Source organism: Ahaetulla prasina, chromosome 10 (genome assembly GCF_028640845.1).
Source record: "Ahaetulla prasina isolate Xishuangbanna chromosome 10, ASM2864084v1, whole genome shotgun sequence".
Classification (NCBI taxonomy): Eukaryota; Metazoa; Chordata; class Lepidosauria; order Squamata; family Colubridae; genus Ahaetulla; species Ahaetulla prasina.
The window spans coordinates 3,777,008-3,799,824 of record NC_080548.1 but is presented as its reverse complement, the minus strand read 5'-3'; the positions used below and the strand labels follow the sequence as shown (position 1 = coordinate 3,799,824).

Here is a 22,817-nt window from a genome sequence, read left to right as displayed (position 1 = left end):
CACTGGAACCAGAAATGTTTAGTGCTACATAGAGCAGGACTAGGTGTTCCCAATATTTGAGGAGCTATCACAGACAAGAGGGGCTCAACCTATTCCCCAAAGAACCTGAGGGCAAAACAAGAAGTAAGGGATGGACACTTAATGAAGAGAAATCCAATCTAGAACTAAGAAGAAATTTTCTGACAATGAGATCAATTAACAGCTTCCCTCCAGAAAACTGGAGGTTTTTTCAAGAAGAGTTTGGACAGCCATTTGTCTGGAATGGTATATAGGTTCTCCTGCTTGAGCAAGGCATTGGACTAGAAGACCTCCAAGGTCCCTCCCAACTCTGTTATTCTGTATTCTAAATCAATTTTATAATGTCAACAGCTGGTTCCTCTTTCCTCTAAACTTTAGAATAAACCTTTAGCCAAAAAGGTGTCAAACTAAAATTTCTGTATAGTTCTACTGCCATCTTGTGACATATAGACGTATTTATTGTAACTTGCTAGATTGAAAAGTATTGTATATGAAATAATTTTCAAAATATAGTGCTTAGATATTTTTTTTCAAATAAAGCCTTTGTGCTAATTTGTGCTGTTACAATTTTTCCTGAATGCAAATTTTACATCTGCTTTTGCAGAATAAAGCATGTTTTTCTTGTAACTGGACAAAACACCAAGATGCTGGATGGAGGAAAAGCCATTCAGTACAATAGTAACTTGACCTCCAGGGTTGTTAAACTCAATTTCATTAAGGGCCATATCAGTCTTATAGTTGACCTTGGGGAGGGGGGTGGCCGTGGTGGGCCTGACTGGGGCGGGCATGGTCATGGTGGGCGTGGCCAGCTTGACATCGCTCGTGGCCAGGGGCGCCTGTGGTGGCCCAGGTGAGGCTGGGGGGATCCATTGTCTCCAGCAGAGGAAGGCAAAACCAGGATGAGCGCCAAATCCTTGTCCACCAGAGGAGCCTTGTCGTCTCTCTCAGGCCATGCGGAGGATCCCCGGATAGTGGCGCAGGCTGCCCAGAGCCCTGGGCAGTGGAAGGCAAGCACCCAGCCCAGCCTTCCCCAAGGGGCACCCAGCTCCGCTTACCTCCTCCTCAAGGAGGTTCTTTGTATTTTTATTCTGGCTGTGCACCGCCCTGAGTCCTTCGGGAGAAGGGCGGTATACAAATTAAATTATTATTATTATTATTATTATTATTATTATTATTATTATTATTATTATTATTATTATTATTATTAGGCTTCTGCTGCTGTGCTCGCTCTCCTTGGTCAGGTTGCTCATGGTGTGCACAGAAGGGCAAAATGTTTGGGTATAACTTCAACCTGCCTCACTGCTATAGCTTGTAAAGGCTAACAACTATATAGTAGGGCCAGCTATCCCAACATTTATCATAAATGGAGGCCTTACTCTCTTGGAAATGGTAACATTCATGCTAAAAATTTGAGGATCACATCCTGTTCCTCAAATCCAGGCTGGAGGCCAGAAATCATTACAGCAGCCCTGTGGGAGTTGATGGGAATTTATTTTACTTTACTTATTTATTAAACTTTTATGCTGCCCATCTCCCCTGCAAGATGACTCTGCACCGAATGTTGCTCCCACCCTGTTCCCATTATATTTAAAAGTTTTATTTAAATGTGTAGTTGTCTTGAAGTGTAATGCAAAGCAGTTTGCAAGACATGGCCTTACTGGGAGGTATAACTTAGCCTTCTTAGCCTTCTGGGGATCAGTAATGCTTAGGAAAAATGTGCTTACATTTTTGTTTAATTTTCTTTGCTAATGTTTGTACACAAAGCAACTAGTCCTGAGAAACCAAGATCTTGTTTGATGAAAAAAAAATCATATACACTTAGTGTTGCTTCTTGCTTTCCAGAATCAATATGGTTTCCTTCAGTAGGATGAAGATACTTACATTTCTTTTGCTAATGTCATTATATAAAATAGCTCCTACTGTGCTTCCCAATTTAATTTTTTCTAAAATAAATAAGTGAGAATATGATTGCTTAAAATGAGCAATGAGTTTTTAAAAACAGAGAACTTGGCCAACGAAGTCTCATACAATTCATGTTCTTGCTTTTTAGATCCAATATGCTTTCTTTCAACATGATCTTGGGCATGTTTCAGTCTTCCAGAAGCCTAAATGGAACAGATGGGCTCACACTTTTGTGATGACATCCCTGAAGGTAAGAGTTTAAAACTGAGAGTGGGTTTTCTCAAATCAGCTTTGCTGAAGCTAAATTGTTGTGATTCGCTCAGAGTTGTGAATCAGGCTGTATAGATGTTTACATTATTATTATGGTTAGTCACACAAACAGCCAGATGTTTAGGATTGGGATAGGTCAGGGGTGTCAAACTCGATTTCATAGACAGCCGCATCAGGGATGTGGTTGACCTCCGGGGGGGGGGTGTTGTTGCCAGACGGGTATGACCAGCTCAACATTGCTCATGTTGGGGGTTCCCTGTGATGCACAGGGCTGGGAGATCCATTGTCTCCAGTGGAGGAAGGCAAGACCAGGATGAGCGCCAAACCCTTGTCCACTGGAGGAGCCTCGCCGTCCCTCTCAGGCCACGTGGAGGATCCCTGGATAGTGGCACAGGCTGCCCGGAGCCTGGACAGTGGAGGGCAAGCACCCAGCCCAGCCTTCCCCAGGGGGTGCCTGGCTGTGTTTACCTTCTCCTCAAGGCTGCTGCTGCTGCTGTGTTTGCTCTCCTTGGCCAGGTTGCTCATGGTATGTGCAGGAGGGCAAAGTGTTCGAGTCAGACCCACTCCCTCTCCATGTGAGGAGACTCAGCTTTGTAACCAAAATATCTTCAGCGATAGGAGGGGAGGACACCAGGAGAGATCAGGAAGAGGGGACAAGGGGATGGCAAAAGGGGAAACATTTCTCGATGCCTCCTCGCTGTGATCAAATGCCACTTTTGCTAATAGTTTGTGGCCTCTTAAAAGACTGAGAACCAACCAGGCCCAGTTTATCCCATGCTTACATTAAGTGGTGATGTCCACAGACAACAGTACAGCTGTGGCTGTGGCTGTGGCTGCACTGTGGCTGCACGCTGATAGTTGATCAGAGCTCCTCTATTTCTTATGTGTAACAGCTTTAGCATTTAGGATCAGAGGTAAGTTAGTTGATTTTCTATTAATACATAAAAGGGCTTTCCTGTAGGGACCCTGCCATGGTCTAATTCAGACTGGAAATATAGCCAAGGAAAATATTTTCCCCCACTCTGCTTTGTCCTGTTTTCCCCACTGGAAATGGCTGTTTGCAACATACAAGGGGGGGAGGGGCGGATACTTTCCCAAGAGTTCACAATTCAAGAATACCAATGTGCCATTTGCTAAGTGCACACGAGGTACAGTATCTCAGGGTGGGGAAGCCCACGGGGAGGTAGCGGGGGGGGGGGGCGCTAGTGATAGAACAGACCCTCAGGGCCTCCCCAACCCACTAAGACAGGGCTCTGCAAACTTGGCTCTTTTAAGACTTGTGGACTTCAATTCCCAGAGTTCCTCAGCCAGCTGAGGGCCTCTGGGAGTTGAAGTCCACAAGTCTTAAAAGAGCCAAGTTTGCAGAGCCCTGCACTAAGATACCTCATGCTTCTCCCTCCCTTCCTGCCACAGCGGACTCACCCTGCAAAGATCTCTTTCCTCTCAGCTGCAGTTTCTTGGCCTTTGAGCCGGACTGTCAAACTCAAGGCCTGCGGGCCAGACTCGGCCCATGAGGTGGTTAGATCCGGGCCCTGGCCCCACCCTGGAAGCATCGAAGGCCCCTCCCACAGTGCCTCAGCCCAACCAAGGCCAGCCGGGGGCCGATCTGCAATCTGGTGTCTTACGTATTGAAATGTGGTGAGCTAGTCTTCACTCAGGTCCGCCGTTTTGGTGGGAAAAATACTCCACTCTCATTGGCCAGGCCGTCTGACAGCTCCCTATAAAAGGGAGTGCAGTCAGACGAGCTGGCTGCTGAGTTGTACCGATCTACTCATAAAGAGAAAGGATGCGGTGGCTCAGGGGCTAGGACGTTGAGCTTGTTGATCGAAAGGTCAGCAGGTCAGCGGTTCGAATCCCTAGTGCTGCCGTGTAACAGGGTGAGCTCCCGTTACTTGTCCCAGCTTCTGCCAATCTAGCAGTTTCAAAAGCACGTAAAAAATGCAAGTAGAAAAAATAGGGATCACCTTTGGTGGGAAGGTAACAGCGTTCCATGCGCCTTTGGCATTGAGTCATGCTGGCCACATGACCACGGAGATGGCTTTGAAACGGAGATGAGCACCGCCCCCTAGAGTCGGCAACGACTAGCACGTATGTGTGAAGGGAACCTTTACCTTTATTTTTTACTAATAAAGAGCTGTTGTTACTGTTAGCACTGAGCCCTGTCTCTTCCATCGCCTGATCTAACATGGTGGCTGTCGTGTCCCACCCCCCACTCCGACACACGAGTCAAGGAAGTCTGTGGCAAACTTGGCAACAAAGCCTCTGCAGCTTGCCAAGTCTGTTCGAAGTTTATCAGGGCAGGCAGGAGTCCAAGTTGTGTCTTCAGCGATAGGGTCCAATATCAGCAAACTGGATAAGGCTTTGCTTGACTCAAGATTGGAATGCCAAAAGCAGGTCCTTTATATAGGCTGTGGGGTGTGGCTCCATGACTCAGCATTTATCCAGGCCTGCCCCACCCCTCCTTCTGCTGGCGTCGCTTCTCAGATCCCCAGAAGCAAGGGTCTTCCCAATCTGAATTGTCTTCAGCTGGATCTGCTGTCAGTAATTCCAGCACCTGGCTGGCTTCCTCTGACGGCTGAACCAAAGGAACACACGCCGTATGAGTGAGGTTTATCGGGCTTGTTCATTCACTCCTGGCATCCTCTCCGGGCATGGGGCCAGGGCCGGGGGCTGGAGGCATGACAGGCCGTTCATCTTCATTATCAGACTCGGAGTCTGATAACAGGCCCGGTTGGAGACGGGAGGGGCCCAGCTGAGGAGAGGAGGGAGGACGAGTCACAACAGTGGCAGCCATCCAGACTGGACTGTGGCCAGCCTTGGATCTGTGGCACCACCTCGGCCCTGCCTCCTTGGCATGTGCACAGGAAGCAGTGAGCGAGTGAGTGGGGCCTGGCATCCCTGGGGACTGCGTTCTGAGCACTTCCCTTTCACCCAGGGCGCCAGCCCTATGCGCACACCGAGCGCACGAGGCTGAGGTGGCACTGCGGATGTAAGGCTGGAAGGGAGAGAAATTGGCAAGGCTTCATGGACTCCGGCGTAGGACTTAGCAGCCTCTGCCCTCTTCCTCCCCCCACCCCAATTCGTTAGATCCGGGCTCTGTTCGGAGGTATTCGTGGCTTGATGAGACAATTAAAAAATAGCATGTTTTTCTAGACCCAAAGTGTGGGAAGTTGAGAAATTATAAGGGGTGTGCGGGTGGGTGTAGTTAAGTGTGTAATTAATTCATGACTGCTGGTGAAGACTGCGTGCTATGGCTCCTCTCCAAAGGATGAGGGGTTTTGGCAGCACGGGGCAAGGTCTTCAAGTCGGTGGGAGTGATGTATTGCTACTGTGTGGCTGGTCTTGCTTGTTCAGGCTACTCCCGGTGCGAGGGAACTGGGCAGGCAAGTGGCGGGTGCCATGGCTATATATTTGGGAATTCCTCCCCTGGTGCTACAAGCTCTGACAGGCTGGACACTTTAATAATAATAATAACAGAGTTGGAAGGGACCTTGGAGGCCTTCTAGTCCAACCCCCTGCCCAGGCAGGAAACCCTACACCATCTCAGACAGATGGTTATCCAACATTTTCTTAAAAATTTCCAGTGTTGGAGCATGATACTTTAAACATTTCAAGTATTATTAATAATTGAGAATCACATTTGGACATCTTGGATGTTATAAGATAAATAGAATGACAAGGGAATCTCATAAACTACCATTATTATTAAAATGTATTGGCAGTCCTAGGCCAGTAGATTCTGAACAGTTTATAAAACAAAGAAAATTGTGATTTGTCTGACTTTTTGTTTGTTTTTGTTTGTTAATTTTTATCCTGACAGGGAGAGGTGCATGTGTGAGAGACAAAGAGAGAACTCAGCAAACATACCCATCACTCCTGTCTATTTTCCCCACAAGCCTGTGAGGGAGGCTGGTCTAAGAGTGAGTGATTGGCCCAAAGTCACGCAGCTGGGTGGCTTTCACACCCAAGGGATGCCTAGAATTCAGTCTTGGTTTCTAGGCCAGCATCTCTGGCACTGCATCAAATCGACTCTTTTAAATTGTTTACCTTAATGATACCCACAAAGAAAGTTGTGGGAGGGTCTGATCTGAAAGGGTTTAGCTGGAATTATGGCACATGTTGAAAAGGAGTAATAGATCATATGGATACAGCTGGATCCCACTGTCCTGGACAGTTTTCCTCCGATGTCTCACCTTCCCTTTTTAGGGAAAGTGGTAGAGAAAATAGTGGCATCTTTCTCAGTCACTCATACCTAATCATTTCCTATATGGACTACTACAAGGTCTTTAGGGGGCTACCTCAGGAAAGTATCTGGAAGCTGCCCTCAGTGCAGAATGCAGCAGCACAGCTAGTTATGGGCACCTATAGAATAGAATAGAATAGAATAGAATAGAATAGAATAGAATAGAATAGAATAGAATAGAATAGAATAGAATAGAATAGAATAGAATTTTATTGGCCAAGTGTGATTGGACACACAAGGAATTTGTCTTGGTGCATATGCTCTCAGTGTACATAAAAGAAAAGATACCTTCATCAAGGTACAACATAATACAACACAATCGATGGTCAGTATATCAATATAAATCATAAGGATTGCCAGCAACAAGTTACAGTCATACAGTCATAAGTGGAAGGAGATGGGTGATGGGAACGAAGAGAAGTTTAATAGTAGTGCAGATTTAGTAAATAGTTCGACAGTGTTGAGGGAATTATTTGTTTAGCAGAGTGATGGCCTTCGGGAAAAAACTGTTCTTGTGTCTAGTTGTTCTGGTGTGCAGTGCTCTAGAGCGTCATTTTGAGGGTAGGAGTTAAAACAGTTTATATCCAGGATGCGAGGGGTCTGTAAATATTTTCACCGCCCTCTTCTTGATTCGTGCAATATACAGATCCTCAATGGGAGGCAGGTTGGTAGCAATTATTTTTTCTGCAGTTCTAATTCTCCTCTGAAATCTGTGTCTGTCTTGTTGGGTTGCAGAACCGAACCAAACAGTTATAGAGGTTCAAATGACAGACTAAATAATTCCTCTGTAGAACTGAATCAGCAGCTGATTCCACGACCTGAGCTGTATCGGCTGGCTGGCTGGCTTCCTTCCTTCTAGAAATAGGTTCAGTTGAAGGTCACTTAAAGCCCTTCATGGCATGAGCAATTCATTGGCCCTCCCCACCTGGTCTGTCAGGAGGGCATATTGCAGGTCCCACTGGTTAGAGAATTTTGATTCAGGGGTCTAGCACAGCCTTTTTTGCTGTTGCCCCCACCTGGAGCTGTGGATTGCTTCTACTGTTCTGGAAAGGCATTAAGATCTGGCTCTGCCAATGGAGATCTACTAGTGGTGCACAGACCTGGGGGTGGTTGGTGGTTCGAGGACACGGTGTCCATCTTTTTCAGTTTGTATATTTTTAAGGATTTTAATGGCCCTTTTTGCTTGCAAACTGCTCAGAGTCACTTATACATTGAGATGGGCAGGGTATAAATATGATCGCTATGATCAATCAATCAATCAATCAATCAAAACAATCCACTCCACTGCTGGCTAGAATTCATTTCAGTATCTTCATTATGTAGCTATTGAGATATCTCCTTTTGAAAAATATGGAGAAACTGTTCCACATTGTAACAATTTTAACACTTGATGCATGTTTTGGGATGTGTATATTCATTGAGGTTCTGCCACACATACAGTATATATGGTACTGGTGATCAAATTACCATAATACATGAATTTACTAACAATTCAAAAGGGTCAGAAATTGCACTGTAAATTAAAAGTTGTTATATGTTCAAAATAATACCCATAATTTGGTGCAAAACATTTGAGTCAACATGGCTTTGGCTGCCTAGCTAATTCCATAAGCATTTCTTCTACATCTTTCTGCAAAGATGATTTACATGTTTACTCTCTGCAGTGTTTATAGGTTCAAAATAAGAAAAAATATAGGACTTCTGGTTGACATCACAGCAAGAATGGTTGGAGAATAGCAGCATTCTGCTGGGCTCCGTGAAATGCAGCCGGCAACTGCTTGCTGGGAGACCCTATGGGGTTAAGCCTCCCTGGAGGGGAGGTGAAGAAAGAAGAGACACTTCTGAGATTGTGAGGAAAATGCAATTTCCTCATTGATCTGAAGAAAGCTCTTCTGAACAGCAGCAGGGATGATGGCCATTTTTGGTCAAGTCACAAGCTGGGACAACCGGGACATTAAGACCTTGTGCTGGAGCAGTGTGTGGACAGAGCAGTGAAACTGGGTGAGAAAATTTCCAACTGTTACCTCAGAGATTTTAAAATTCCAAAAATATTCTCCAAACGCTAAAAAAGCAGCAATTGGATTTATGGAGAAAAATTAAAGACTAAAATCTAAAGAGGAAGATTAAAGATTTAGAAGTAAAAGAAAAAGCTAAAGGATGATTTAAAACTTAGGAAGCCTGGAAAAGCCAAATAACAGTGTGAAAAGTGACAAATAGAATAGAATAGAATAGAATAGAATAGAATAGAATAGAATAGAACAGAATAGAATTTTTTATTGGCCAAGTGTGATTGGATACACAAGGAATTTGTCTTGGTGCATATGCTCTCAGTGTACATAAAAGAAAAGATACAAGTAACAGCTTTTCTAAACTTTCTCTCGAACTCCCCTGACTGAATGATGATCAGTTGCTTCTGGTTTTTTATATTCTGTGGAATATAAAATATTGTACAAAATCCAAAGGAAATGAAGAGAAAGTAAATAACATCTGGAAAACTATCTGACCTTGACTTTATCTTAGTAGGCAATTGGAATGCTGGGAAATATTTACTGAGCTTTTTGAAGATTCAGAAGGTAAATTAAATTAAAAACTAAAACTCTACTGGAACAATACACTGAAAATCGGCCGTGGTGTGGCTCAGGCTGTAAGAAGCCTGTTATTAAACACAGCTGCCTGCAATTACTGCAGGTTCAAGTCCCACCAGGCCCAAGGTTGACTCAGCCTTCCATCCTGTATAAGGTAGGTAAAATGAGGACCCAGATTGTTGGGGGGGCAATAAGTTGATTTTGTATATAAATATACAAATAGAATGAGACTATTGCCTTACACAATGTAAGCCGCCCTGAGTCTTTGGAGAAGGGCGGGATATAAATGTAAATTTAAAAAAAAAGGGGATTTGAAAAAGACACTTGGAGGGCTAAATTGGATTTGGGTTATTAACATTACGTGATAGATCCGTGATCATTACGTGATAGATCCTATGGCACACATGCCAGAAGTGGCATGCAGAGTCATCTCTCCAGGCAGGCAAGCCATCGCCTGTTGCTCTTCTGGGTTCCGGCGGGCTGGCCAGCTAGTCTTCACATGTGTGGGAGCACCAGAAACCGGAAGAGCTGCCGCCCGGTGCACATGTGCACGCCGGAAAGATGATCTTCCGATTTCTGTGCCGGCCACCTAGTCTTCAGGTTTCTGGAGCATATGCACACGCAAAGACCAGCTGATGCTCTTCCGGTTTCCGGTGTGCGCACACGCACTCCCATTTCAGCACCAATACTGTGATAGATCATCTTACGAAGCAAAAAAAGAAAAGTGATGGGGGGGAGGGAAAAAATACCAAAAAAAAGAAAAAGAAAAAAGATAACAGTTGCAAAAGTATGCATATAGCAAAAAATGTCCCCAAGAGAAATCCACAGCACTGCTTGGCAAAAACAGCTGCCTAGTTTTCCTTACAAGTTGAAAGAAAACATGGTAAAGCAGAAGACATAATTTCTGTAAGGTGTTAATTAGAATCTACGACTGCAGCCAATAATTCATTCCACCACAATATATGTGAGTTTACAACTTCCCATTGGATACTAATATCTGTATTTCCTTGTATTTCATTCAGAGGAGAGAAACTTGTCGAAATAAAGATCTTTTATTAATGCAGCCTGGGAACATATCCGCTCCAAACCTGGCCTTCCGGCAGAATGCAAACCCCCGTGAAGAGTATTAAAGCATCTGTGAAACCTTCAACAAACTCACACAGACCTTTTGAGTAAAGAACAGAGTCTGAGGCTCTGGAAGTGCTCTCATCATTAACAGAATGGCATTTACCTGCCCGAACAAAGGATCTACAGGAAGGGTCACAGAAAACATTTCATCAGATGGAAAGTATTCTTACTGAAGGAAGTTTCACATCTTGTTAAAAATGAGCAAAATTATTTGCAACTTATAACCCAAACTTATAATTGCTCCATTCTTGTCAAAGCCGTACTTATCTTTTTTAAAAATAAAATGACCCGCTATATGATCATGCGGTCTCAAGAATGAAATATGGAATGAAACTGAATGAATTCTAGCCATAGTAGCCATGGCAGGATGAAATGGAATTATTTGTGAAGAGTGTAAAGGCTTCTCCTGATCAGTCGTGCCCACTCTAAGGGACGGCGCTCCTCTCCGTTTCCTAGCTGAGGGAGCCAGTGCTGCCCAAAGAGGCTTCAGAAAAAAAGTGTACAAGAATGAGTAAAAAAACAGTGCAAGAACGAATGTGGGAACCGATACCGAGTGACCAAAAGCTTGACAATTCAAGGCATGACATTTCAAACAGTTCTGAGGACAGTTAGAGCTAGAAAAGCAGATAAGCGCTTTCATTCCATGGGTTTGCAGAGGAGAGGTCACAGGATATATTACTTTTTGCAGGCATTACCACAAAAGTATGTGACAACTCAGGTGGAATGTGTTGAGCATGTACTCAAATAAATTATGAACCACGTTTGAATTTCAGAGCCTCTGGAGCACATCCTGAAACAAACAAGGAAGTTCTCCCGTGGAGGAGACGCTGCCTGCCTAATTACAACGAAAGGCACCACTCTGCATCTCGGCTTCCCCTCATAGGGTCTCTCCTGGGTGTCCATATGAGCTATGACAACAAGTCCCCAAGGCAGACTCCGCTTGCTTCAAACGAAACGGATGACGTTGTGCCGCCCGTCCTCCGTGCTGCTGCTCCTGCCCCGATCCAGACCCAGGGTAGACAAGCCAGCCCCAGGCCGTCCCGACTCAGTCCTCCTTCGGGGTGCCGTTATGAGTCACCGCTTTCAAATTGGGAATGTTTGCTTGATGGCCGCAGGGGCGGTGAGAGGAAATGCCCACTTCAAAGACCTCGTGGATGGCCTTCCGGAAGCAGTGGAAATTGTAGTCTATTAGGCCTGCGAAGAAAAAGAGACGGGGAGGAGAGGGAAGAGAGGCGTCAGTTGGGAAGATCTCAGAAAACGAGAGATGTAATGTGGAAGCTTTGGAGATTGAGATGCGGTGGATGCGATCTGCCCCCTTCTGAGCCCAAAAGGTATTATCCGAGATGATAAAAATTCCAATAAGAGGGAAACAACCCACTTCAGATGCAGAATGGTTGTTTTAAGCATAACACCTGTCCAGTTCTAAGCATTTTGCACGCCTGCTTCCTTGTCCTGCATGCTCCCAGTTTCCCACACATGGTTTCCAATTCCCCTCCTGCCCTCTTGCTGGGAAGCAGCCCTCTCCTTTCTTGCAGCTCATGCCGTTTCTCCTTACAAAGAGAAGCAAAAAGTGATCTCGGCCACCTAATGTATTTATTTATTTATTTAATTGCATTTTTATACCGCCCTATCTCCCAAGGGACTCAGGGTGGTTTACAGCCTAATAAAAATACATATAAATACAAAATAAAACACCAATTTAAAAAACTTATTAAATAAGGCCGAATATTAAAACTACAATAAGATAATAAAACCCCGTTAAAACCAAATTTAAAATTTGAAATTCTAGTCCAGTCCTGCGCAGATAAATAGATGTATCTTAAGCTCGCGGCGAAAGGTTCGAAGGTCAGGAAGTTGGCGAAGTCCTGGGGGAAGTTCGTTCCAGAGGGTGGGAGCCCCCACAGAAAAGGCCCTTCCCCTGGGCGTCGCCAGCCGGCACTGCCTGGCTGATGGCACCCTGAGGAGTCCCTCCCTGTGAGAGCGCACAGGTCGGTGGGAGGCAATCGGTGGCAGCAGACGGTCCCGTAAGTAACCCGGCCCTATGCCGTAAGTAACCTAAGAGTTGATAAGCAGCACAGCCGGCGATGCTGCAATCAAGCAGGAGCTCTCTTCCCAATGGACAGTTGCCTAAAAAGTCCTCAATATATCAATTCCCTTGGATTTAGGACTGAAGCGACGATTCTCTACTAAGAGAGACTGTCACTCGGTTTCAATTTTTTCACAGCAATAGCACTGAAAATGGTCCCTAGTGCTTCACAGCACTCTCTTTATATGGGATAAATCAATTAGAAGAATTCCAGAATGCTGAACTGAGCAAGTTCTCCAGGGGAAATGTTTGAAAGTTGGGTTGGGCAAAGAAAAGGCGGCTTATTAGCAGATGTCCGAGGCATTTGCAGAGACAACAGAAAGACGAACTAATAATTACTTCTAAGAGAACTGCATTTCAAAGAATGTATGGTAAGTAAGATTTTCTAGAGGCTTCCCTACCTCTTCTTTTCCTGGCTTACCAAAAATGTTCTATCAACTGTGGGGCACCTACTCAACCGAAAATCTCCAAAGAAGTTATCAAATAACTCTCTTTAAAAAGCATTTTGGAAAACACATAGAATTTTGTGCAAACATTTGAGAATTTATACTAGTCTTCTAACAGAGACTAATGGATAAAGAAAAGACAGAGGGCATCAATCCAAGCAATTTGATCAGCTTTCAACCAGTTTCTAACCTTTCCTTTGTAGGGATTATCTGGGCCCCTTTCAGTCAAGATTCAAGCCAGAATACAAAATGGAAATGGCCCACATCACCTGCCACCGCAAGGAGTGGGAATGGGCTGATGCATCCATCCTTGCTGTTCTTCACCTCTTAGCAGGTAATCAATATAGTTAATCAATTAATTAATGCCTAGTTAAATATTTGTTTTTAAATTCTTTTTTAAATTTGTTATTTATTCGCTGTATTTTAAGATGGCTGTAAACCGCCCTGAGTCCTTCAGGAGAAGGGCAGTATAAAAATTAAATTATAAATAAATAAATAAATAAATCATGGTCTCCTTCTGGACCAGCTCCAGGCGCTGGGGAGGGAGCGATACTCTGCCTGTAGCTGTCACAGTCCACCATGTAAGACAGCCAGCCATAAAACTAGCAGAGCGCATCCAGGAACGCCAACTAGCAGTCAGAAGACAGGATGAAAACTCCTGAATTACACCATCCATGGACACACTTCACTGTAGTTTCAACTGGGAAACTTTGAGCACCTTAGACTAAGCCAAGGCCAAAAACTCCAGAGAATTCCTAGAAGCCATCTCGCCAAAAGGAGTGATAAGTTAACAGTTTTATGGAACATCCCGAGCAGCCTCTGCTTCCAATGAATTGCACATCGGAAGCATTTCTAAGGTTGCTCTGTGATACTTGGAACACTTGAGCTTTGTTCCAACTTTCACCTCTCTAGGACAGGGGTCCCCAACCCCCATGGCCTGTTTGGCACAGTTCCCCTCTTGCCCCCTCCCCCCGCCAGGTTGCCAAGCCGTACAGGTTGGGGACTGCTGCTCTAAGACACAGCCAGCTCAGACTAGATATTTCAGATGAAACGGTTTTCCCCAGAGTTTGAAGCAGGGCGCATTTTCTATTTTGGAAAAAATAACAAAACTATGATTATTGTTTTTCATGGTGCTGTTTGTGCTGCTGGTCCGTGACTGTGATATTGATTGATTGGACGGAACAAAATTATGAGGCGCACAAGTCCAGTTGCTCACCTTTGCGTTCAAAACTTTCTTCTCTGAGGATACACACCAAGGCTAGAAATTTTGTCACTTCTTTTTAAATATAAAACAGTTGTGTTATTGAGTTTTATAATTGCCATAGATTCCTCGTCATATGCACTACCGCTGCCATCTTCTTTTAACCTAGAGTAGGTTGAAGGAAAAAGACTCAACATACCTGAGATTTAGATTGACCACTTAAACTTGATACAACTCAGATGCCTCATTTATATTTAAGCAACTGAACAGAACTTTACAACAATGTACAATCTTTACAATTTATGACAACTTCGGAAATGTACATTTGCTTTTTAGCTTGATTAATCTGAAAATATGTTTTAATATCCTTACATTTATATTAATATATATTTATGTTAATATAAAAGTCAGCTTACCATAATACTGAAAGACTTGTTATTTTATTTATTCATTAAATTTATATGCTGCCCATCTCATTGACAAGGTAACTCTGGGCAGCAGTTATATTTTGAGAGAAATACCTGTCCTGGGATCATGACGTGAGACATACCAGGCTTCATAAGGACGCTTGCTCAGGATTCCAGACAAAATCAGTTTGGACAACAAAATTATGCCAACAATAAGCAAGGCGGCATAGCATCCCCCGCCTTATGAACTAAATCCTTCGCAATTTTTAAGGTTCTCCTGCATTTCTCAAAATATCCCTGAACAGTAAAGGATCTTAGAAGTCAGACTTCTTTCACGGTTGTTGCTCCGTATTTCTAGAGCATTTACTTACCCATATATGCAAGAAACATCAATGACAACGTCAATCATGTCGCAACATAACTCGTAGGACTGCATGTCAACAGGGGAACTGTCTGTTGCAATATAGATCTTGCTGACAACATCAAAAAGAAAAGCTTTCTCAATCCCCGAGTTCTTCAGGAAACGAAAAGACAGGTTTAAATTAAGATTACATCTCACAAATGCCCACATTTGTCCCAGGACTCATTTGCTTTTCTTTATTTTGCAATACTTTATTGTATATACTTAGGAGATAAAAATAGCCACCATATAAAGGAACTATTGAATACGCCACATATTTTAATTATTTTACTAGCGTGCAATCCAAATCTTCGATATACAAAGATTATTAGTTTAAAATAATCGGTTAAAGCTCAGCAGGATTGAGCAGTCTCCAACCCACCTCTGCTTTGGAGGCAAAAGTTCTTCCCAAGATCTCTTGGTGTCAATTTCACCATCTCCTAAATGAAAATCACTCATTTGCTAACCTTCACCACATTATTCACCCTTTCAAAATGGGGAGTAATTAACTGCTACTTACTGATATAAAGATATTCAGCAAGTTTTCCAAAGTGGGCAGCTGTGGAATGAGCTTCTGCACCACCTTACTGAAGGCCTCAAATATTGAGTGATCATAGATGCTGGTCAAATAAAAGCTATAAAAAAAAAGAACTCTATAATTAGTTACCGGAATGGTTTCAAATGTTACCTGCTGTTTTGGCCAAACTAATACCACCACCGATACCATTCTCCAACTGGAATCTGTTGAAATTCATTTCTTTGTGTGATTCACAGTTAACTAATATAGTTATGATTTCAAGATGAACCAAATTTCAGTTTTCAAAAATTCAAGAAAATGATAAAATCAGAAAAATGCCAGATGAGGAAAAAGTAGAGTTGCTAATTGTGACGGCATTTAAGATTCAGAAAAAGTATATTCTGGGCTTTGGCTGCTCCCTTCCCCACCCAAAAATTAGTGCCGAATCATTAAACAAGCGTGCAGGTCATTAAGTGGAGCATGAGGTGCCTCAGGCATGGGGAAGGTCCTTGGAAGCTGAGGAGAGGCCCTGGTCCTCCCAAGGCCTCCTCCACCACCACCTCGATGCCCCATGCTCCACTTCCTGCCCCCTGGCCTTTCCCCACTCTCACCGGATCGCCACAGGACTGATTCGCATCCAGCAGCCCAAACACCCTCCTCCTCTTCCAGAGCACCGGAATGGATTGCTTTATCGCGTGGCTGCATGACACAATTCTGGAAGCTGCTGCCACTTTGTGTGGGAGACAAAATGGCGGCCACATTCACCTGGGAACAAGGTTTGCCGTTTTGCTGCTTAAGGCGGATTGCACAATGCTTTCTTCAGCTTTGGCAGCCAAAGGCAGCATTTTGTTGTTGTGGCGCTCAGCAGTGGCATTTTCTGGCCAGGGAAAAACGGCAGCCACTTCTGGAATCGTGCCATGGGTACCATCAAATCAGCATTTCTGCACTGAAAGAGGCCTCCCTGCTATTCACATGTTCTGGCCCCAACTTGCAATTAGTAACTGCCGTTCAAAAGCATGGAAGAAACTACAGAAATTTCACTTGCCTAAGATGTAGTTTTTCTAAGCCAGCATCGGCAAGATCATCATTGGCTCTTTGATGGATGTCCCTTTGAGTTTCAATTTTATGGTCATCCGATAAGCCATCCACTTTATGAATGAAAACTTCAAAGTTCATTTCTGGATTGATTTTGTAGGCTTTGGAAACCGTAATATGGAGCCTGGTTAACGCTTCCATGTAGTCGTCCTGTAAAAGAAATGGAATATATCTGTTTTTGCAGATCCGTTCAGTTCACTGGACGCGTAAAAACTTGCAAGATCGCTGTGAGCGTTTCTGCAGATCTTGGATCTTTTCAGGAGTCCCAAGAACAGCCTTGACCGGGGACCATTTCTAGACCCTTGGAGGTCAAGCGCCGGGAGATGAGAAGTTGGGACAAAAGCAGAGGAAACCATAACAAGTTCACGGCATCGTTGGTTACCGCAAACCGTGGTTAGTTTATACTGAGCTGAGCGTTGCTCTCTGTCCCCCCAGTTGCCCACCTGGGCGTCAATGACGTAAATGAGAGCTCCGGTGCCTCGGAAGATCATCTCGTAGTCAAAGGTGGGGTCGAAGAAATCCATCTGGCCGGGGAAGTCCCAGATCTGGAAGTTGACGAAGGAGCTGTTGGAGACGTCATCCTTGTAGATTTTGTTGGTGCTCTCCAGGAAGAGCGTCTCGTTGGGGGACATTTTGTGGAAGACCACCTGCCGGGCACAAACCACAGGCTGCTCAGGCCGGCCCTCTTCCTCCTCCTCCCCCCTTCCTCCCCCCTCTCCCTCCCCCTCCCCCCCCCCACCCGCAGCCTCGCCAGCCCTCCCGCCAGGGCCCCGCAGAGACCCGCCTTCGCCGAAGGGCACCTTCTGGATCGAGGACTTCCCGCTGCGCCGCAGCCCCATCAGCAGGATGCGGGGCTGCTTGGAGGAGTCGCCCCCGCCGGCCCCCAGCCCGCCTCCGGGCCCCGCCAGGCCGAGGCCGCCGCCCCCGCCGCCCGCCAGCTCGGCCCCGTCGTCCTCCCCGGCCTCGTCCTCGTCGGCGCCGTAGCCGAAGTCTTTGGGGAAGGCGTCGGCCGCGCCCAGGCTGCCCGCGGGCAAAGCTCCGCCGGACAGCTGCGCCGGCTCCTCCGCGGCCCCGAACGGCATGGCGGCCATGACGAGCCCGGCCCGAGGCGGACGCCCAGCCGATTGGCCGGCGCCGGCGCGGAGGTCACGTGACATCCAACCAAGGACACACCTCCCTGGCTCCAGGCTGCTTCCGGGTCTGGTCCGCCGCGGGCGCCCCCTCCGGCCGGGAGGTTTCAGGGTAGCCAGCCCAGCCGAAGCCCCTGAAGCCCCCGGGCGCTTCGGGATCCGGAGCCCCGAGACCGAGGCTGAAAGCGGGGAAGGGAATAGCTAACTCCTCTATATATTTATCCAATAAAGGTATAAACGTAATTAATCCTACGACTAGTTAAATTTTTAGTTGTAAAAAGTATCTTATATTTCTATTGTATAATTTTTGGTTTCGATTTGCCTGGTTAGAAAAGTTTACCTTACTTTACACCTGAATGTCTCAGCTTTTTCTTATTTTCCTTTATTACTTCTAAACAAAAAGATGTAAAACATTACTTCATATGCTCTTCCTCCCAGTCCTACACAGATTTCATCTTTTCAGCTAGTAAATAACAGCTTAACTCTGTAATATGAGCAATTATTGCGGAATATTAGAACATTGTCACTGATCTATTACTTGATTGAAAGATGAATATATTTATATCAAGGGGGAATGTCTAAACCTTTGATAGACATACTGTCAGGCGTGCCTCCTTTCAAAACTCAAGAAAGAAAAACTACAACTCCATTGTTTATAGTGAATGTAGCATCCAGAGGCTGACACATTACAGGCAATGCTCAACTTACAGTGGCAATTGGGATACTGTCCTTGAGGGATGTGGTCATGTCTTCCCTTAGCAATGGCAATATCTGTAGTCCCAGGTGCCATCATTAACTGAATCCCACATTATTAGTTAGGTGTGGCTACTTCCTGCTGGCTTCCCACAACCATAGTTAGTGGAGAAGCTGGCAAAAACTCGCGAGTCTAAGTACAGCAAGCAGGCAAGTGGCTGCTGCCCAATGGGAGAGGTAACAAGGGTGTGCTGATCAGGAAGGGAGCATGGGGGAGCAATACCGGTCAGGAAGACCAGCCCAAGTAGAGAGGCTGAGTGAGGATGCACAGGTGGGTTAGGGGAAGCCAGCAGGGAAATGAGGAACATGCAAGGATGGAGTGCTACAATCAGTTGTAAGTGTGAACCGGTTGCCTTGTGCCCAGAACTCCAAGGATTGGTTGTTCGTTCAACCTCACTGTAGCTTCAAATGGTTGCAGAACAAGTTGCTTAGCTTTGCACTGAAAGGGGCCCGCCTGAACTGCCCTCCAAATAAAACTATGGCCACAAGAAAAAGTTGCAAGACACAAGTCATTCCAGATCTTTTATTGAGGCATGTACAAGGCTTATTCTCCTCGCTTCTCTTCCTGCGGCGGTTCGTACTGGGCTAGCTGAAAAGGAGGGCAAGGCGGTTAGTCTCCCCCAGGCGCAGGGAGCCAGCCTGGCAGTCGATTCTCCCCGAGCGAAAGGCCGAGGCCTCCCAGGAGACTGCTTTACCTTGGCTTTCAGCTTCCGGTTTTCTTCCAGGAGGGCTTCGTACTTCTCCTTCATCTCGGCCACCTCCAGGCGGAGAGCTTCCACCTCGGGGTTCTCGGGCGCCGCGGCTCCCAGGTGGTGCTTCAGGAAGCTTTGAGGCGGGAGTCAAGGGCCCTGACGCTTCCCAAGGCCCGGCCCGGCCCGGCCCAGCCCTCCCACCCACCCACCCACCCACTCGCTCCGGCCGGCCGGCCAAGGATACTCGAGGGCGCAGTTGGGCTTCTCGGGCTCTTCGTACAGCGCCACCAGCACTGCAGGGTGAGAAAGCGGAAGCCGCGCTGGCGACCCGGCGGGCAGAACCGAGCGGCCCCTTTCACTCCCCCCAGCGCCGAGCCGCCTTACCTTTGGTCAGGGTGTCCATCACGCCGGACTTCTCCAGGTAGCGCCGGAACTGCTCCCTCTTGGAGTCGGCGGCCTACACCGCAGGGCGGGCAGGAAGGAGGGAGGGAGGGAGGGAGTCAAGCGCGGGGCCCCCGTCCCCCTCCCAAGCCCGGTCCCGGCAGCGCCCCCCCCCCTCACCTTGTAGGTGGCCATGAGTGCCTTCGGCTCCTCTCGCTGCTGCTGCTGCTGCTGCTCCCGGGCCACCCGCGCAGGAAACGGGAGGACGCCTGCGCCGCCGCCCGCCTCTTGAGCGCGCCGCGGCGTCCGCGAGTCGCCATGGACACCAGGTGGCACCGCCCCCTCTGGGCCCCTCCCCTTCCGCCGCCGGCTTCCCCTCGGCGCGTCTTCGGGCCAGAGGCGGAGGAAGTGGGCGGGGCCTCCCTCTGTCTGCGCGAGGAGGCCCCGCCCCCTCCCTCTGGGCCGGAGAGCGGCGGCCTGTCCTGAGGTGCCTTCCCGCTGGGCAGGATCCGCGTTGGGGATTGGGAGCCGTTGGCGTTTGAGGAGCTGCGTGAGTCGGGAGTGGAGGTGAAGTAAAGGGAGCCCTGAAATGCTGGGGGGGGGCTCCCCGCCGCCTCCCCCGCCCCCCTCTTCCCTTTTGGGGGGGCGGGGGGCTGAGGGCGAAATTGCAGGGAGCCATTTTACTGGGTGTGGGAAAGGGAGCCGGTTGTCTTTACAGAAAGTGTCAGGTGACATGGCGGCCTGTGGAGAAACTACCTTGTCTGCGTTTCTGATCTCCTGAGCCAGGCTGAAGCCTGAGCGTTGTAGGTAGGAGCCAGGGTCAGAGGCCTCTGCTAGGATAGTTACTCTAGGGCAGGGGTCTCCAACCTTGGCCGCTTTAAGCCTGGTGGACTTCATCTCCCAGAATTCCCCCAGCCAGCACAGCAAAGCTGGCTGGGGGATTCTGGGAGTTGAAGTCCACCAGGCTTAAAGCGGCCAAGGTTGGAGACCCCTGGCCTAGAGCAGAGGGCTTCAAACTTGGCCGCTTGAAGACTTGTGGACTTCATCTCCCAGAATTCCTCAGTCAGCACAGCAAAGCTGGCTGGGGGATTCTGGGAGTTGAAGTCCACTAGGCTTAAAGCGGCCAAGGTTGGAGACCCCTGCTCTAGAGCAGAGGGCTTCAAACTTGACCGCTTTAAGACTTGTGGACTTCATCTCCCAGAATTCCTCAGTCAGCACAGCAAAGCTGGCTGGGGGATTCTGGGAGTTGAAGTCCACCAGGCTTAATGGGGCCAAGGTTGGAGACCCCTGCTCTAGAGCAGAGGTCTTCAAACTTGGCCGCTTTAAGACTTGTGGACTTCAAGTCCCAGAATTCCCCAGCCAGCTGTGCTGTGCTGTGCTGGCTGGAGAATTCTGGGAGTTGAAGTCCACAAATCTTTAAAGCGGCCAAGTTTGGAGACCTCTGCTCTAAAGAGAACCCTTAAGAACTAGGACCATAAAAGGAGATTCTTAAATAAGGGGAGGGGGAGATAGAATCAGGAGCGGAGATGGTGTATTGACTTCAGACACTTGGAATAGGTTGTGATGGCATGAGTGCTAAGCCAATCAGGAAATGGTGGCAGGTAAATTTGGAAGGTCAATAGAGAATATAAGGCAGACACTGATGATTTAAGGTGTGTCCAGGTGTACCTGCATGGCGGGGGGAGGGCAACCTCTGCAAATTTAGTAAATAAAATCACCATTGTTTTCTCTTGGAAGTTTGAGCTGGTGTTGGTTTATTTCAAAACTAGACAACGAATCTCACACAGATTGGAGTTGAGGTTGTGATAGCTTGTCCCGAGGCTCACTCACGGTATTTCCTGGGGCTTTTGTTGGGGTTGATGGGGGGGGGGCACCAAGCAGGCTTAGAAAGCCAGAATTGCTTCCTTGATGTGATATTGCCTGAACCCAACCCTCTGGATGCTGCCTAGGCCAGGGGTCTCCAACCTTGGCAACTTTAAGCCTGGTGGACTTCAACTCCCAGAATTGCCCCAGCCAGCTTTGCTTTTTCAATTCTGAGAGTTGAAGTCCGCCAGGCTTAAAGTTGCCAAGGTTGGAGACCCCTGGCCTAGACTAGTAGCCACGAACACAGCATTCTGGGCCAGTTTATTTGCTAAAGGGTGGAAACCAGGCAACGGCGAGTTCTAGTCCCCTTAGTTATAAAAGCTGGCTGGGCAACTCTGGTTTCAGTCCCCCTCTCAGCCCAAACCACCTCACAGGGTGGTGATTGTTTGGGGGGAAATGGGAGGAGGAAGGAATATTAGATGTTGTGTCTGTGCCCCCCCCCCTTCCAGAAAGTGACTTGGAAAGTGAGGAGGAAGGGCCATCAGAACTTAACTCTGGAGTACCGGCTTCCCTGGCTCAGCTCCAGGAGCCAGAAGCAGGCCAGGTGGAGGAGATAACGAGGCTTCCGTCCCCTGACTCTTTCCCCACCCAGGCCACACCTCCAGACCCAGCTGATGGTAATCAGGCCTGGCTGGACCCTAGGTTTCGTAGACAGAGGCGGGAACAACAGAAGCAGGGGTGGGGCAGGCCTAGGAAGTGCTGAGTCATGGAGCCACACCCCACAGGATATAAAGGCAGCAAGAGCTGCTGTGCCTCTTCGTAGCAGGCAAATCAACTGATTAACTAAGAGCTGAAGTACTGTTTGTTCCTGGGTGACTCATTGGCGTCGAGGGAGATAACAGAGACACTTGGCAGACGCTCGCTAATTTGCTGCCAGAGCTGATAGTGCCGGCTAATTAAGCCATCGCTCGGATGGAGGCAAGGGGGGACAAAACAATTAGATATGCTTGCTGCCTTGAGTTATTTATAAAAGTAATAAAAATGGAATTTAAATAAAATTAGAAATAATCTTAGGGGCTAGAAGTGGAATGATTTTATTTTTTTTGCCCCAGGACATACGTTAACCGGTTCTGGGCTTTTTTTATATGTATAAATTGTGTTAATGTTTTTCTTTGTATGCCACTTAAGAGTCATTTAGATTGCATGGGCAATAAAAATTGTCTAAAAACATTAAGGAAATGTACAACTACAAGCCAATGTAGAATCCCACCTTCTGTGTAGAGAAGAGCTGGGTTCCCACAACCCATAACAATCCCTCATCTTCTACTTTCCCTTCCTGGCCTTGGCTCTTCTCCTTTGCTGCTGCTGCTGTGTCAGTTGGGCCAGTCACTTACTCTCAGCCCAGTTCTTGTATTTATCATGATTAAATGTCACTATTTTCAGCCAGAAGCCTGTTTGCTTCTTGGATAATAACAATAGCAATAGCACCTAGACTTATATACCGCTCCATAGTACTTTACAGCCCTCTCCAAGCTGTTTACAAAGTTAGCAAATTGCCCCCAACAATCTGGGTCTGTCAAGATTGAATTAATTTATGCTTCTTATGAATATCGGTGCTTTTCAACTTGCCAAAGAATTGGGGGTGGGAGGGAAGTGAAAGATGGAATGCGGAGGCTGAAGGCTCCAACCTTGAGAGCCCAGCCCCCACCAAGGATGCTTCTGCAGGTATTGGCCCAGACATGAACTGTTCTCAAAACAAA

General features: G+C 46.9%; 2 protein-coding genes across 2 annotated transcripts; both read right to left on the bottom strand.

Moving 5' to 3' along the window:
* Positions 1-6,625: 6,625 nt before the first annotated feature.
* Positions 6,626-17,428, bottom strand: LOC131204616 (ras-related GTP-binding protein C-like). Its single transcript, XM_058196048.1, is given in 8 exon segments — positions 6,626-11,340; positions 13,895-13,958; positions 13,960-14,044; positions 14,658-14,800; positions 15,207-15,321; positions 16,249-16,448; positions 16,742-16,945; positions 17,099-17,428. Coding segments are annotated over 8 exon segments (1,251 nt in total). The 5' UTR covers positions 17,390-17,428; the 3' UTR covers positions 6,626-11,191.
* A 1,262-nt stretch (positions 17,429-18,690) lies between these two features.
* MYCBP (MYC binding protein) lies at positions 18,691-19,589 on the bottom strand. Its single transcript, XM_058195879.1, has 5 exons — positions 19,435-19,589; positions 19,258-19,330; positions 19,118-19,166; positions 18,877-19,006; positions 18,691-18,770 (listed from the first exon to the last, which is right to left on the bottom strand). The coding sequence occupies exons 1-5, from the start codon at positions 19,447-19,449 to the stop codon at positions 18,726-18,728; spliced, it is 312 nt and encodes a 103-aa protein (XP_058051862.1). The 5' UTR covers positions 19,450-19,589; the 3' UTR covers positions 18,691-18,725.
* Between the last annotated feature and the right edge of the window lie 3,228 nt (positions 19,590-22,817).

Bases quoted from the DNA above. Each gene is read 5' to 3' on its own strand.
- MYCBP (XM_058195879.1), bottom strand. The intron at 19,167-19,257 runs GTAAGGCGGCTC...CTCACCCTGCAG, and splicing joins GATGGACACCCTGACCAAAG to TGCTGGTGGCGCTGTACGAA. The intron at 18,771-18,876 runs GTAAAGCAGTCT...CCTCCTTTTCAG, and splicing joins ACCGGAAGCTGAAAGCCAAG to CTAGCCCAGTACGAACCGCC.